The 13,723-nt window shown below is 38.2% G+C and overlaps 1 protein-coding gene across 4 annotated transcripts in view; it reads right to left on the bottom strand.

Moving 5' to 3' along the window:
• LOC109936631 (lysophospholipid acyltransferase 2-like) overlaps window positions 1–13,723 on the bottom strand; it is a 100,679-nt gene that overhangs the window by 22,485 nt on the left and 64,471 nt on the right. For all 4 annotated transcript variants that reach the window (XM_048597368.1, XM_048597369.1, XM_048597371.1 and 1 more), the window contains one exon: window positions 12,430–12,485. In XM_048597368.1, coding sequence (XP_048453325.1) covers window positions 12,430–12,485 — 56 coding nt within the window. The remainder of the gene's footprint in view (window positions 1–12,429; window positions 12,486–13,723) is intronic.

Genomic DNA, 13,723 nt, shown 5'->3' with positions numbered 1-13,723 from the left:
ACAGACACACAGACACACAGACACACAGACACACAGACACACAGACAGCCAGCTATGTGCACTAAGCAAGCTTAGGAATGAACAATGAACTCTCTGTTAGGAACCAGAGTTAAAACAGCAAAGACAACCCAATGTGAATTACTGACTTCTACAAAGTAGAAAGCGTGGTGATTGTTACAAGATAAAGTGAATTAACACTGACACTGCCAGTTACACAAACTCTTGCAATTAATATAAACCGAACTCTCATATATTGCAAGGAAAGAACTTTATTATCTTTAAAAATTGCCAGTTTACTAAATGCACTTTTTCCTCACTGCTTTGTCCCAGGCAGTTTGCGAATAAAGGCCCAAGTGTGGGGCAACATGGAAATTAGAATACAAGAGCAACTGGAGCAGATGCCTTAAGTACACTGGATCAATGCCAGATGGAAGACTCCCATCACACTTCCAAATATAGTTAGTTTCTTTTAAGAAAGAAAATGCATATTTAAATGTAAAGGACTCAAGGCTAGAATTAATAAATTAAGTTTCTGAAATAATTTAAGCTTTATGAATTATTTGTAATTGAAATGTAAATGCTTTCCTCTGGTTATCCAAGTTCGAAAACTAGTATTAAGAATTCAAAAAAGATTTATGCTAGAAGGGTGGATTTGGAAATTGTTTCAACATGGCTGCAAGTACTCATTATTTAAATTTTTGAAAGTTTTGCTTCTCAATCCTTCCAAATTACACAGCACAATTTAAGATATTAAAAGTTACACTCCCACCAGTCCTTGTTAACAACGCCATGTGAGAAATTAGAGGATAAATTAACACTTTGAATTAATATACAAGAATGATTGCTAATAAAGAATGCACACTTTTGGATGTCAGAAGTGACTATGCTGGCAAAACACCCATGTTCCATTCCTCCTCGCTCCTCACCATCCAAAAGAAAAATTATGGTATTTATACAGAATGAACAATGCAGAAACCGGAAACACTTTGGAACAAGCAAAAGACACCAATTCACTGTGGGACAACAGAAGATTTCATTGAAAGTAAGTTTTTCAGAAGGGTTATTCAAGGCAAAAAAGGGAAAAAAAGAAATTGACAGGAGTTGCAGAAAGTTGTGCAAGTAACTGAATATTTTGCCACTCAGAACAAGATAAAGATAAACAAATGAAAATCAACAACTTGTATTGATTTTTAGCATAACGTCTGAAGACACTTAATAACAATGTTACCAGAAAAATAATTGACAATAGTCACACAGGAGTCAAAGACCCAAAGCTTAAATCAAAACATTTGGTTTTAAGGAGCATCCTAAAAAGGAGGGGAGAGGTGTGGGTAGGTAGGGGTAAATTCCAGATCGTTCAGGCAAGACATTTGAAAGCATGGTCACCAACATTGTGATAATCAGGAAATCACAAAAATGACAAAATTGAAGGAGTGCAGAGATCTGAGAGACATGGCTATCTGAAGGAGCTACATTCTGTAATTTTTCCTGCTGCTGTATGAACCTCAGAGTTCAGTGCACAGCTGTGACTTTCTGAACCAGAAATCAATGCATCAGCACACCAATTGGTGTGCTCGGAACTTCTGAGCAGCCACACAGCTCAGTGGGAATTTTGATACAGAGCATCAAATCCATAGACAGATTTAGAAACAAGGATGAGGATCTTAAAACTCAGGTGTTGCTAGACCAGTAGGCCAGCGAGCACAATTGTGACTAAGACTTGGAATCAGTGAAGAAATAAACAGAATTTTGGATGACCACAAACTTATGCAGGGTGGAATATTGGCCAGGAATGCATTGGAATGGTTTCTATCTAACAAAGGCCTAATTGAGGGTTCAGCAACAGAAGTGTCGTTATTACAGAATTATAAAGTGAGCAATCTTGGCAGTGAAGCAGGGGTATGGTTAGAACTTCATGGAGGTCAAACAAAACATCAAGGTTATGAACGGCCTGACTTGGTTGCAGGCAACTGCCATGGAGGTGGAAATGGCAGTCAGGAAACAAAGTCTGTGATGGAGGCATAAACAATCCCTCTGCTGCGTGTACATCAATTTTCATGCCACTGCTTGGCTTCTGCTTCTGGAAGCTGCGCAGCTATGAAAAACACAAACTCTTAACAGGTTTTGCTAGCTTAGTGCATGGTTTTTCATGTTGGTATAGATGGACTATTGTTGCAGGGTAAATGAAGGTTTGTGGTGCCAATGCAAACAAAGCAAGAAGAAATATACTAGTAATTGATGTGTAAAGCCAGTATATTACAGCAGTAGGTCCACGAGTCAATTCAGCCCATCATATCCATGCAGAACAGTTCAGCTCGTCACACTCCTCTACCCATTTTGTATAGGCCTGCATTTGTCTTTTTCACCTGCTTATCCAATAGGTCCATGCAGGAAAAAATAATAATGGGCATGATGCCACATCCAAATCAGATATCTGAGCAAGCAAGCTAACTGGGGGCCTGGAAACAAATTGCGACAACAGAAGTGACCTCCTGTGCCTCCAACAAACCTGTGCCACCAACAATGATGAGCGATGAACCTGGGCCCTCTAAAAAGGAACCAGAAATGTACAATTTCCACATGGACTAGGAAAATGAATTCACGTTCACAACTGTAAAAGGCAATAGACTTAAGCTATATGTCACCACAATATATTAGCAAGTAAAACAAAAAGAGAATCACACAATGTTGCGCAGTAAATTTATATGCGGTTTTCTCAGAATAGTATGCTTTGGACAAAGAAAATTGACGAGTTGAAGGCCGTTTTGAAAGCACAGTCATTTTATTCTTAACCAGCAGCAAAAGGCAAGACCTGCACTGAAGCAAGATTTCATGTCTGTAATCTGAGAAAACACAAAAGATCTTGACAGATGGTAAACTAATTAAAGCAATAATTGTGGCTGCTTTTTATTCAAAGACTAAGAACAAAAGAAAACAGCAATCCGGAGCATGTTATATGGCACTTCCACAGTAGCAAAGAGAGTGGAACCTTTGTCTAAAGAATTCTTGTAGCAACTACAACCTGAGCGACTAGAATGCTTCTCACTGCAGTTTGATGAATTTAATCGATATTACCAACACAACACAACCTATTGTTATTGCACACATGGACTTTAAAGGATATGACAACATAAAAGTGGATCGTATTAGGAGAAGATCAAGGTGTCACTGAGGGAAGAGTCCTGCAGAATGCTGACAGCGCAGGGAAGGCAACTATTTGTTTGATGCTGGCATCCCACTGGAGATGGTGGAAAACAGGAGAGAATGATCTTTTAAATGCAGAGACTAGCAAGGTGAAAAGTGAGATCAAAGCAATCACTATCTTTGTTCTGGGAAAGAGGGGAAAAAAGTATGAGATAGATCTGAGCACTCAGTCAACCACAGTACAGAGGACTCCTCAGTTAGGGAAGAGAGTAAAATCAGAAGTACACCAGTGGAAATACAGATGCAACAAAAGGCGGAGAAGGCTCAAATAGATATGTAGCTCGGGTTGCGGATGCAGTGGTTGGTTTGCTCTCTGAGCTGGTTTGTTAGTTGGCAGACGTTTCATTACCCTCCTGGGTAACATCATCAGTGCAGACTCCGATGAAGAGCTGTTGTGTTTTTACACCTGGTATTTAACTCTGGGGTCCAGAGTTTAAACACCAGGCGGGAAAACACAGCAGCGCTTCATCGGAGGCTGCACTGATGTTACCCAGCAGGGTAATGAAACGACTGCAAATCAACCAAAGGCAGAGAAATTGGGAGAATGAGAGAACTGGGAGAATATGCAGGAAGCAGAGCATGAGGTGTTGTATTTGAGGTAACTGAGGGATTCAGTGGGCTTGTAATGGATAGTGGTGGACAGCCTAAGCTAAGAAATGGAAACAGTGAAGTCAAGAAAAGAGAGTCAGAGATGGACCATGTGAAGGTGAGAGATGGTTAAACAAGTATCAAAAAGATACTTTAACCCAATCAAATCAAGATTTGCAAACGTAGCCAGGCACTGTGATATGATTGCCAAATTTATAGAAAGTTAGGAGTTGCATCTGTGGATGGGGGACAATTAATAATATTTCAAAATGTGAACAGAGACAGAAAATAAAATGGTTAGTATTAAAAGATGCATAAATGCCAGCTGATATGAATTTAAGTAAAATTACAGTTTCAACATCGGTGTAAGAAATTAAAAATAATTTACAACTTTTAATACAAATGATCCTAATCCTATATATAAAAAAACTGCAAACAAAATGGCTGCCATAAATAATAGATACCTTTCCCTGTATGTGCTTGCATAAATTGAAGATGAGGCTCAGATACACAACAAGCCTTGCATAGACAGATAAGCCTAGAATACCTGGTGATATTCACTCCTTCCATTTAAAATAAACAACGCATCATTGAAAACAAAAACAAAACTGACATCTATCTTGACAAAATTAAACATACTGTGCACTGGATTTGATTAGAAGTCACAAATTTAAATCAATACAACTACTTTTGCTAATTTTCTGTTACTTACCTTCAGTCATGAACTCTTAGCAGAATATGAATGTTGCCAGCAGCAAAATGAAAATCAAATCATGCAAGCTTCATTCTCCAATTAACGCAGCATAGCTTCTTGTGCTCAAGTGCTATAGAATGCTTCTACTGAGTACTGCTGCTAAATGAAGCTTCTCAACAATTCACATATATGTAGCTCTCTTTCAAAGAGAATTCAAGTTGGATTGAAATCATGCACCATTCCATTTTGACATGCAACAACCACCAGCATGTCATGCATGCATAAAAATATAGCATACACTAGAACAATTAATCTAGGGACAAAGAAAATCCATAGACTATGACAATTACCATATCGCGCTGAACTAATTCCAAATTGCTCATAAAGAGATATTATCCCTCTGCTTTGACCTTCTACTGGAAACTACAGAAAATAAGAAGGTATGTTATCACTTCAAGAAAGCCTTGTATGTAACTACATATCCATTTTAAAGCAACCCAGTCTTAATTCAATAAATTATTTCCTTCAGTTAGAGGAAAATGAAATTAACTTGAAATTTGGTGTAGCACATTTTTTATGGTGGCCAGCCTCCACAAAATATTTGACCAGTTTCAGCAGCTAAATGATGTCAAGTGTCAATTTCCCATAAGAGCTTTTGACAATCATACCATTAAGAAAATTCTATTTGCATTGCCAGTCCTAACAAATAATTCCAACAAATACAATTCCTACAACTGACTATTCCATCACAATAAAGCTATTTTGTGTTTTAAAACATAGGTTTATAGAATAGCCAAAGGACAGTTTCAGAACGTGTAAGAATGTTTGAAACAAGAACACTTACTCAGGCAGGCAATTGTTTTCTTGTCTTAATGATTCAACATTCCCTCTTACTCTCCAGGAGGCAGCGCACTTCTTTGCATTAGACACTTACCAAAAAATGTTCTCAGTGGTTAAAACAATAAATCTTTCAGATTATCGCGAATGCTTTACGAAACAACTTTAGATATACAGAGATCCAATCTTCTCAATCAGGAGTTTAAAGCAAGAAGAAGTGTTTGCTATTCTGAACCACAAACCTTGAGCTGTGGATAGTCTCTTTGAAAGCTCAGACCATTATATATAGTGCTAACTAGCTTATAATAGTTTGTTTTGAGAATATTAAAAGATGTAAAACTCATCCCTACTGGAAAGTTTCCTACATGGGCTGAAAAAAGGCTCGAGTGATATTTGGGTATTTATTCATTCAACACTGATGTTTTCATAGTTGGGATGAGTTAAAATTACAGCCTACATCTTATCAGGTTATGATGCATGGTATCCGAGGCTGTCAGGATTTGCAGATTATCCCTTCCAAATGGGATTGGTTTGTGCTGAATTTTAGATACTGTACCAGGATCTTGGAGACAATATCAATATAGCTATAATTAAAAAAATTCTCTAGGCTAATGTAGAAGATTTTAAGCTGTTGAAAAAACCTGATTTACTCAATTAGGCTTGTCTAGTTTTCATAACGTGCATTGATGCTTGCACCACGAGCCAAGTACAAAGCTGTACTAAGATGATTAGAAGGACACCGTGAATGATTTGATGAACTCAATTCTCAAGCTCTTGGATCACCCTAACAGACAGATGGAAGGCCACAAAACATGAAATTTACTGCCAGTTTGGAATTCTAGCTCTTGAGGAATGTCTGGGACTCTGGCTTCTTCCTGCAAACAAATCCACCACTGATTGGAAGCAATTGCTTCCAGAGTTCTGCTTCAATTAGGAGAGGTTTGATCTTGGAGCTCTAGCATCATATTAAAAAGGACTAGTCTTGCAGCCCTGTCAGTCATCGTTTGAAAGAGATTATGAGAAAAACAATGTAAAGGAATTTATAAATAGTTTAGATGAAGGCCTGTTTGGAACCCAAATTTTACTAAAGAGGAGAGTTCCTTAACCTTGCGTTCCTTGTCCAAAACCTTGTACCACCAGCTAATGGGAACAGCTTCTCATTACCTACCTTCTAAATAAGTCACAATCTTACACACCAATGGTCCCTCTAAGTGACACATCTCCTGGGAAAGTTACATGCACACTGATCAGCAAAACAACGAATGGCATCTGCTTCTCTAAGCAGCAGCTAAAAACATTTACAAGGAACATTATTGTACACCTATAAAATTTCTCTTCAAATTTATCAGAGAGTTCTTTTTCCAAGGAAGTCTCAGTCCATTTGATAGAGGAGAACCAGTAGAGGTGCTGTCTGTGGACTTCTAGGTGTTCCACAAAAGGTACCTCACAAAAAAAGGTTAAGTCGTACGATAAGAGCCCATAGTACTGGAAGTAGTATAATGGCATGAATAGAGAATTGACTAGCGGACAGGAAACAGCGAATGGGGATAAGGGGTTCTTCTTCAGGTTGCTGATCTATGACCAGTGAGGTTCCACAAGTATCAGTGTTGGGACACAACTGTTTACAATATATTATGGATGACTTAGAGAAAGTGAATGTTCTGTAGCAAAACTTTCAGACAAAAAAAAAAGGGTGAAAAGACAGGTTGCAAGTGAGATAAACAGTTTGCAGGGAAATATTGATTTGTTAAGTAGGTGGGCAAAAAGTTAGCAAATGGAGTATAATGGGCGAAAATATGAGGTTGTTCATTTTGGAAGGAAGAACAAAAAGAACAGAATACTATTTACATGGGAGAAAATCTGTAGAAAGCCGCAATCCAAAGGGACTTGGGGATACTTGTACCCGAAACACAAAGCTAGCACATAGGTGCAGTAAATAAGTAGGAAGGCAAATGGAATATTGGCCCTTATTTCAAGAGAATTGGAGAAGTGACGTCTTACTGCAACTGGACAAGAGGTTGGTGAGACCACATCTGGAGCAGTCTTGGTCCCCCCATTTATGCAAAGATATTGTTTCATTGGCAGCAGTTCAGAGAAGGTTCACCAGGACGGTCCCTGCTATGGAGGGATCATCTTATGAGCAAACATTAAACAGGTTGGAACTATATTAATTGGAATTCAGAAGAATGAGAGGTGATCTCTTTGAAACATATAGGATTCTTAGGGGGCTTGACAGGACAAATGCTGAGACAATGATTCCCCTCGTGGGAGATTTTAGGACCAGGGGGCATTGCTTCAGAACAAAAGGGGTGCCAATTTAAGTCCGAGAGGTGGAAGAATTTCTTCACTCAGAGGAATGAGTGTCTTTAGAAGTCCTTGCCACAGAGAACTGTGGGGGCAGAGTCCTTGCGTATATTTAAAAGGTTGACATAGATTCTTGATCAATAGGGGAAATCAAGAGTTACGGGAAAAACACAGGAAAGTGGACCCGAGGAATGTCAGATCAGGCACGTTCCTACTAAATGGTGGAGCAGATTCATGGAGTCGAATTTCTTTTCTTTTGTACTCTGTTTCTATATATGAAGCCCAAGATCCCACGTGCTCTCCTACTCACACTCTCAATGTCTTGCCATTTAAAAGACCTACGCACATGCAATTCCACATCCTTTTGTCCCTGCACATGTACTTCCAGGTTCCTCTATCCCTACACACTCTTTATCCGAGTTCCATTGAGTCAACATTGCCTCTACCTCTCCTTTCTGTCAAAATGCATCACCTCACTCAGCTTTATTAAATTTCACCTGCCACTCATCTGCACACTCCATTATTTCTACTTATGTCCTGTTACAATCAATTAGAATTGCCCCTCTTTTTTGCCACACCTCCAAGTTTGGTACAAGCAGTAAATTTTGAAATTTTACTCTAATGTTCCAATATCCAAAGTAATTTACAGGCATCATCAAAATGACAACGGTTCTAATATCAATTTTTGGGAAAGATCAGTATTATTTTAGCCTGAAAGTAAAGACCATTTTGTCTCCAAAAGCACATTTTTTGGAACCTAACTTAGCAATGATCTTCCTAATCCAAAAGGCACAATTTTGTGTACAGCTTTTGTATGGATTTTAATAAACTATTGACATTCATTGCGTTCCCATCATCAATATTTTCTGTTAGTTCAAAAAATTCAAATCAGATTCATCAAGCACAAACCACCTTTTAATAATAATCTGACCTGACTTTCTTGTAAGAAACTCATCTCTCCAGGTGCCCGTTGACTATTTTTTCCCCAACAATTTACAGATTCTAAAGCCATACTCAATGTTAAAATATCTGGCCTACAGTTGACGGAACTGTCCCTACACCATTCCTTGAATAGAGCTGCAAATTTGCCACTCTCCAATCCTCCTGCACTTCTTCCACATTCATGGAAGATTATGAAACTCCCCACTATTTCCAACTCCAAGGTGTTCAGAAAATTGGATGGTTTGCATTACAGGTAAGTGACATATCAACTCAGTCTTGACAGCATTTCCAGTCCCTCCTGCCCAAACCTCCATCCCATCTATTACTTTCAATATCTCTACTTCTTCCACTATTTGGTCAGGTTCCCTTTTCTTACTAGACATGCTTTCCCCCAAGAACCCTAAAGTTAGAACATTACCACTAGATCAACAAGCCAGAGGCTTGCTCAACAGTTAGCTTTTGTAAACCAGATGTAAGCTGTCCCATTGTTCTAGATTTACCACGCTTTCAAAATCATTGGGCAGAAAACCTAGCCTGAAAATTCAAAGCTACAAGGTATTTAAATGTAACTATTCATTAAGTTTGCAGCATGATGACTAAGTAATCCTTAAAAATACAAATGAAAGCCTAAGTAATGACATAACACAACTGATAATTAATGAATAATTGTACTGTCAAGGTTGAATTGCTTCACTGTTAAAAACCAGTCATCTCAGTGAGTCAGTAGAAGTAGATGCTCAGACCACATGCTAAAATTCTGTTTCAAATGTGCAATTTTGTTAAAGTAAGAGACTTGTTAACATGCGTAATCAGAAAACGAAAAATACTATTTAAAAAAAAAACCAACTATGCAATTTAAGTATCTTGTGAAACATTCCAGACACACCCTGTAATTAGTGCACGTATGTAATGTGGTAATGTGTTAACACTATGGCAACAAAAATTGAGCCAGTGACATGCAGAATGGGAACCTTCAGTATGTATGAGGTGTCAAGGATTGAACAAAGAAATGCTACATCAGTTCACTACACCAGCCCATCGATAAGTGGGGAGGTAGGTTGCTTTAGTTTGTCCCTTTATAACTTTCTATTCTCATCTATAGAAATTGCTGTGCCTCCTAACTTAGGATCTGTAATATGGATATTTTTCATTCAAGTCATAAATGTAATAAACAAAAGTGAACTGTAAAAACATCTACAGATATGCAAAAAGGAAGCACTTGGCTAAAATGTATGTGGATCCATTAAAAGCAGCATCAGAATTTAGAAAGGGGAGTACAGAAATGGCAGAGAAGCTGAAAAATTACTTTTATTTTGATAATTTTCACCGAGAAAGGTACAAGCAGTCACCAAGTATTAGAGGTCCAAGTGACATGGAAGAATGAGGAGTTAAGAGGAAATTAATATTCGTAGAAGGTTGTGCAGGAGAAATTAACGGAGTTGAAGGTTGATCAAGTCCCCAAGACCTGAGTTTATATCCCAGAGTGTCTGTAGAATCCCTACAGTGCAGGAAGAGGCCAGTCAACTTGGGTCTGCAATGACCCTCCAAAAGAACATCCCGGTCAAACCCAGCCTGCCACCCTATCCCCATAAACCCATATTTACCATGGCTGATCCACCTATCATATCCCTGAACACTACAGTGCAATTTAGCATGGCAAATCCACAGAAGCAGTACATCTTTGGACTGTGGGAGGAAACCAGAATACACAATGGAAACTCACACAGATATGGGCAGAACATGCAAACTCCACAGACAGGGTCACCTAAGGGTGGAATCAAACCCAGGTTCCTGGTGCTGTGAGGCAGCGGCATTAATCACTGAGCCACTGTGCCACCCTGTTGAAGGAGGCGACTGTGGATATAGTCAATGCATCGATAAAAATTAGCTTCCAAAAGTCCAGAAGGATTCTTGCAGATATCACCCCCATTAAGAAAGCAGCTAGGGAACAAACAGGGAATTAGACTCCTCAGCCTTATATCAATTCTAGAGGACATGGGAGAATCTATCATAAAGGATTTGATAAATTGACATTAGATGAAACTGAACTGATTAAGCATAGTCAGGATGGATTTGCAAATAGAAAACAAATGTGTTCTGACAAATTGGAGATTTAAGATGTCACTGACAAAATTGGCAGCTGTGGGGGTAGGGACAGGGTGTTATCCACTTGTTAGGAAAAACAGATGTACAGCTTATTTCTTGAATGGAGAGAGTTTAGAAAGTGTGGCTGTATGAAAAGGAACCTAAGTGTTCTCATCAGTAAACCACTGAAGGTTATTATGCAGGTGCAGCAAGCTATAGGAAGACTAGTAAAATGTTAACCTTTATTGCAAGGGGATTTGAAGGCTTCAATTACATAAGAGCTTGCTTAGACCACAACTGGAGTACTGGGTGCAGTTTTGGTCTCCTTATCTAAGGAAAGATATTATTGCTATAGAGGGAGGGAGTCAAACAAAAGGTTCACCATACCTGGTCCCAGGATGAAGGGATTATCTTAAGAGAGATTGGACAAACTTGTTCTCTATATTGATCAGCCCATGCCCATCTAAATATTTAATTCATGTCTGATTATGGTCACTAGTAATTTTCCTAATGCCAACTGTCAATACTTGCCTGATTTCTGATTAATACTGGTATTTATTTTTGTTTCCAAATTTGGTTTTCCTGTTTTGTTTTAGCCTTTGCTTGGTTTGCCCAAGCATTTGGAGAAGTAAGAGTTGATCAAAGAAAGCACAAACTTTTGCATGGTAATTCATGCCTGACTAATTTGTTTAATTTTTTTGAGGAGGCCTCTAATATATGAATGTAGGAAGCTATAGAATGATGGAGTTTACAAGTTTTTACAATACAGAAGAGGTGCTTTGACCCTTCCTGTATGGTATGGTATGGTATGGTATTTCAAGTGCTCCTCTAAATACTACCTCGATATCTTGAGGGTTCCCATTTCTAGCACGCTTTTTTAGGCAACGAGTTTCAACTCCCACTGCCCTCTGGAGGAAATCTATTTCCTCAATTCCCTCTGAACCACCTGCTCCTTACCTTAAGATTGGCCCACATAGTTGTCCATGTAAATGTCACAAAAGGCAGTTCATTAGGCTTCTAACTAGATTAAATCAGGCATGAATTATCATGCAGAAATTTGTACTTTCTTTGATCAACTCGTACTTCTGCAAACGCTCAGGTAAACTAAGCTAAAAGACCAAAACAAAAACGGAAAAACCAAATTTTGACACAAAATAAATTCCAGTATTAACCGGCAATCAGGCAAGTGTTGATCGTTGATCAATATAGTGAACAAGTATGTGAATACAAGTCATATTTAATTAACCTGGAATTATTTTTTGAAAAAAATTACACATCAAGCTCCGGGTGAAGACCAAGTCTTCTGTCTCTGGATCACTGCAGACAGGACATATGTTGGGATGTCTTCATCAGGACTGGCAGAGGTCCCTGATGATATGTGGGCATACAGGAGATGTGTCTGAGAAATGTCTGGAGTCGATCTTTCTGCCCGAGACCCTCTTTGAATGTCTGTGTCCCTGAACCCATGGTGTAGAAATAGGCAACAAATAATAGAGCTAAGAAAAGACAGAAGGAAAGAATCTTGAGAAAGATAAACACTGAATGCTGGAGAAACTCAGCAGGGCTGGTAGCATACAGAGAGAAAAACAGTTGATATTTTGAGTCTGGTATGACTCTTCATCAGAACTCTTGTTCTGAAGAGGATTCGTACCAACTCAAAGTCACACTTTAAATCTGAAAAAATAACAGAAGAAACAGAAATATATGGATAGCTCAGTTTAACTGAATCACATTTTGATTAAATAATTCAATTAAACAATTTGATATTTCCTTACCGTCATGAATTTCAAAGGCGAGACTGGTTATCTTCTGCGTAATTATCATCATCGGACTACAGAAAAGAAGTATCATAAGGCGAAAAAATGTTGAGAATCTTTTTCAATAAAACTCTTCAGAACACAATCTGCAGGCAGACTAAAATGACATCTTTTGAGGGAGACTAATGCTTCGAGCAAAACAATGTGCCTTTCTCTCTGAGCAAAGTGAAATCCTGCAGTCTCCTCCTTCTGTTGTCAAATAAACTTGCCACACATGGCCATTGAAAATTTAAAATTATGCTAACTGCATTCCTAATTAGTAAATTGTTATGTATTGCTCATCGCTTGAAATCACATCTTAATTTATGCAGTATACGCACACCACGTTAATCTTTTAGTAGATTGATTTGCAAAACGGCAGGACAGAAGCGGAGAGAAAACAATTTTTTGTTCATGCTGAATGCATTACTTTCCTCATTATTAACTTCATAAACAAAGTATGCTTTCCTAAATTGTGAATGTTTGCAGGGTGTTTTCTGCCAGAATTAGTACACAAATCTAAAATGGTATTGTCATTGCCATGTCATTGTGTAGGGAGCACACATCTCCAATTTGACCAAACCAATCCTATCACTTAACTGATATTAAAAGTACCTGCATGTGTCAAGCAGAGGGCTGTGCTACTAGGCAAAACTTGATAAGATGGAAATCTGGTAGTTATAAACTATTCTTATATAAACAGTTACTTGAATAATTCAGAAATTTTAGAAAAGTTATTTGAGCAAGCTACAAAGTCAAGCTATTTAAAAATGGACAACGGAATTGGGCTATTAAATCTTAAGGCTGTAGTCGTGATGTTCAGATCAAGAGGAATTGACCTGGAGAGACTCCGCAAAAGCAAACCTTTAAACCATTACAAAACTAAGAATTTCTGCAGGCCCTGCAGAGATGGCAAAGTTCACAAGCTATAGGCAAGAAATACTAATAACAAATTGTTAACCAAGTCTGGACATGTGAACATTGAGAGGCTGGCCAGTTTTTTGGGGTATGAAAACAGCCATGCATGCTAATTATTGATTTTAAGGAAAGGTTACCATAAAATGTGTGTCCTAAGTTCAGACCTCTGGTGAAACAGAACTGAAGTACTGTTTAGACCGAAATAAAATTATTAACTGGTGAACCATTTCATTGAGCAACAATTTTATATGGGAACACTGAAAAGGAACTCGTGCAGTTGAAAAATTTGTGACTGCAAATCTCACATTATATTAATAGATCTAGGAATTCAGAAATTAGAAAGTAGACTCTATTT

The sequence above is a fragment of the Rhincodon typus genome, chromosome 5 (genome assembly GCF_021869965.1).
Source record: "Rhincodon typus isolate 14 chromosome 5, sRhiTyp1.1, whole genome shotgun sequence".
NCBI classification, from domain to species: Eukaryota; Metazoa; Chordata; class Chondrichthyes; order Orectolobiformes; family Rhincodontidae; genus Rhincodon; species Rhincodon typus.
The sequence above is the reverse complement of the archived record's forward strand: the minus strand, read 5'-3'. Positions and strand labels throughout refer to the sequence as shown.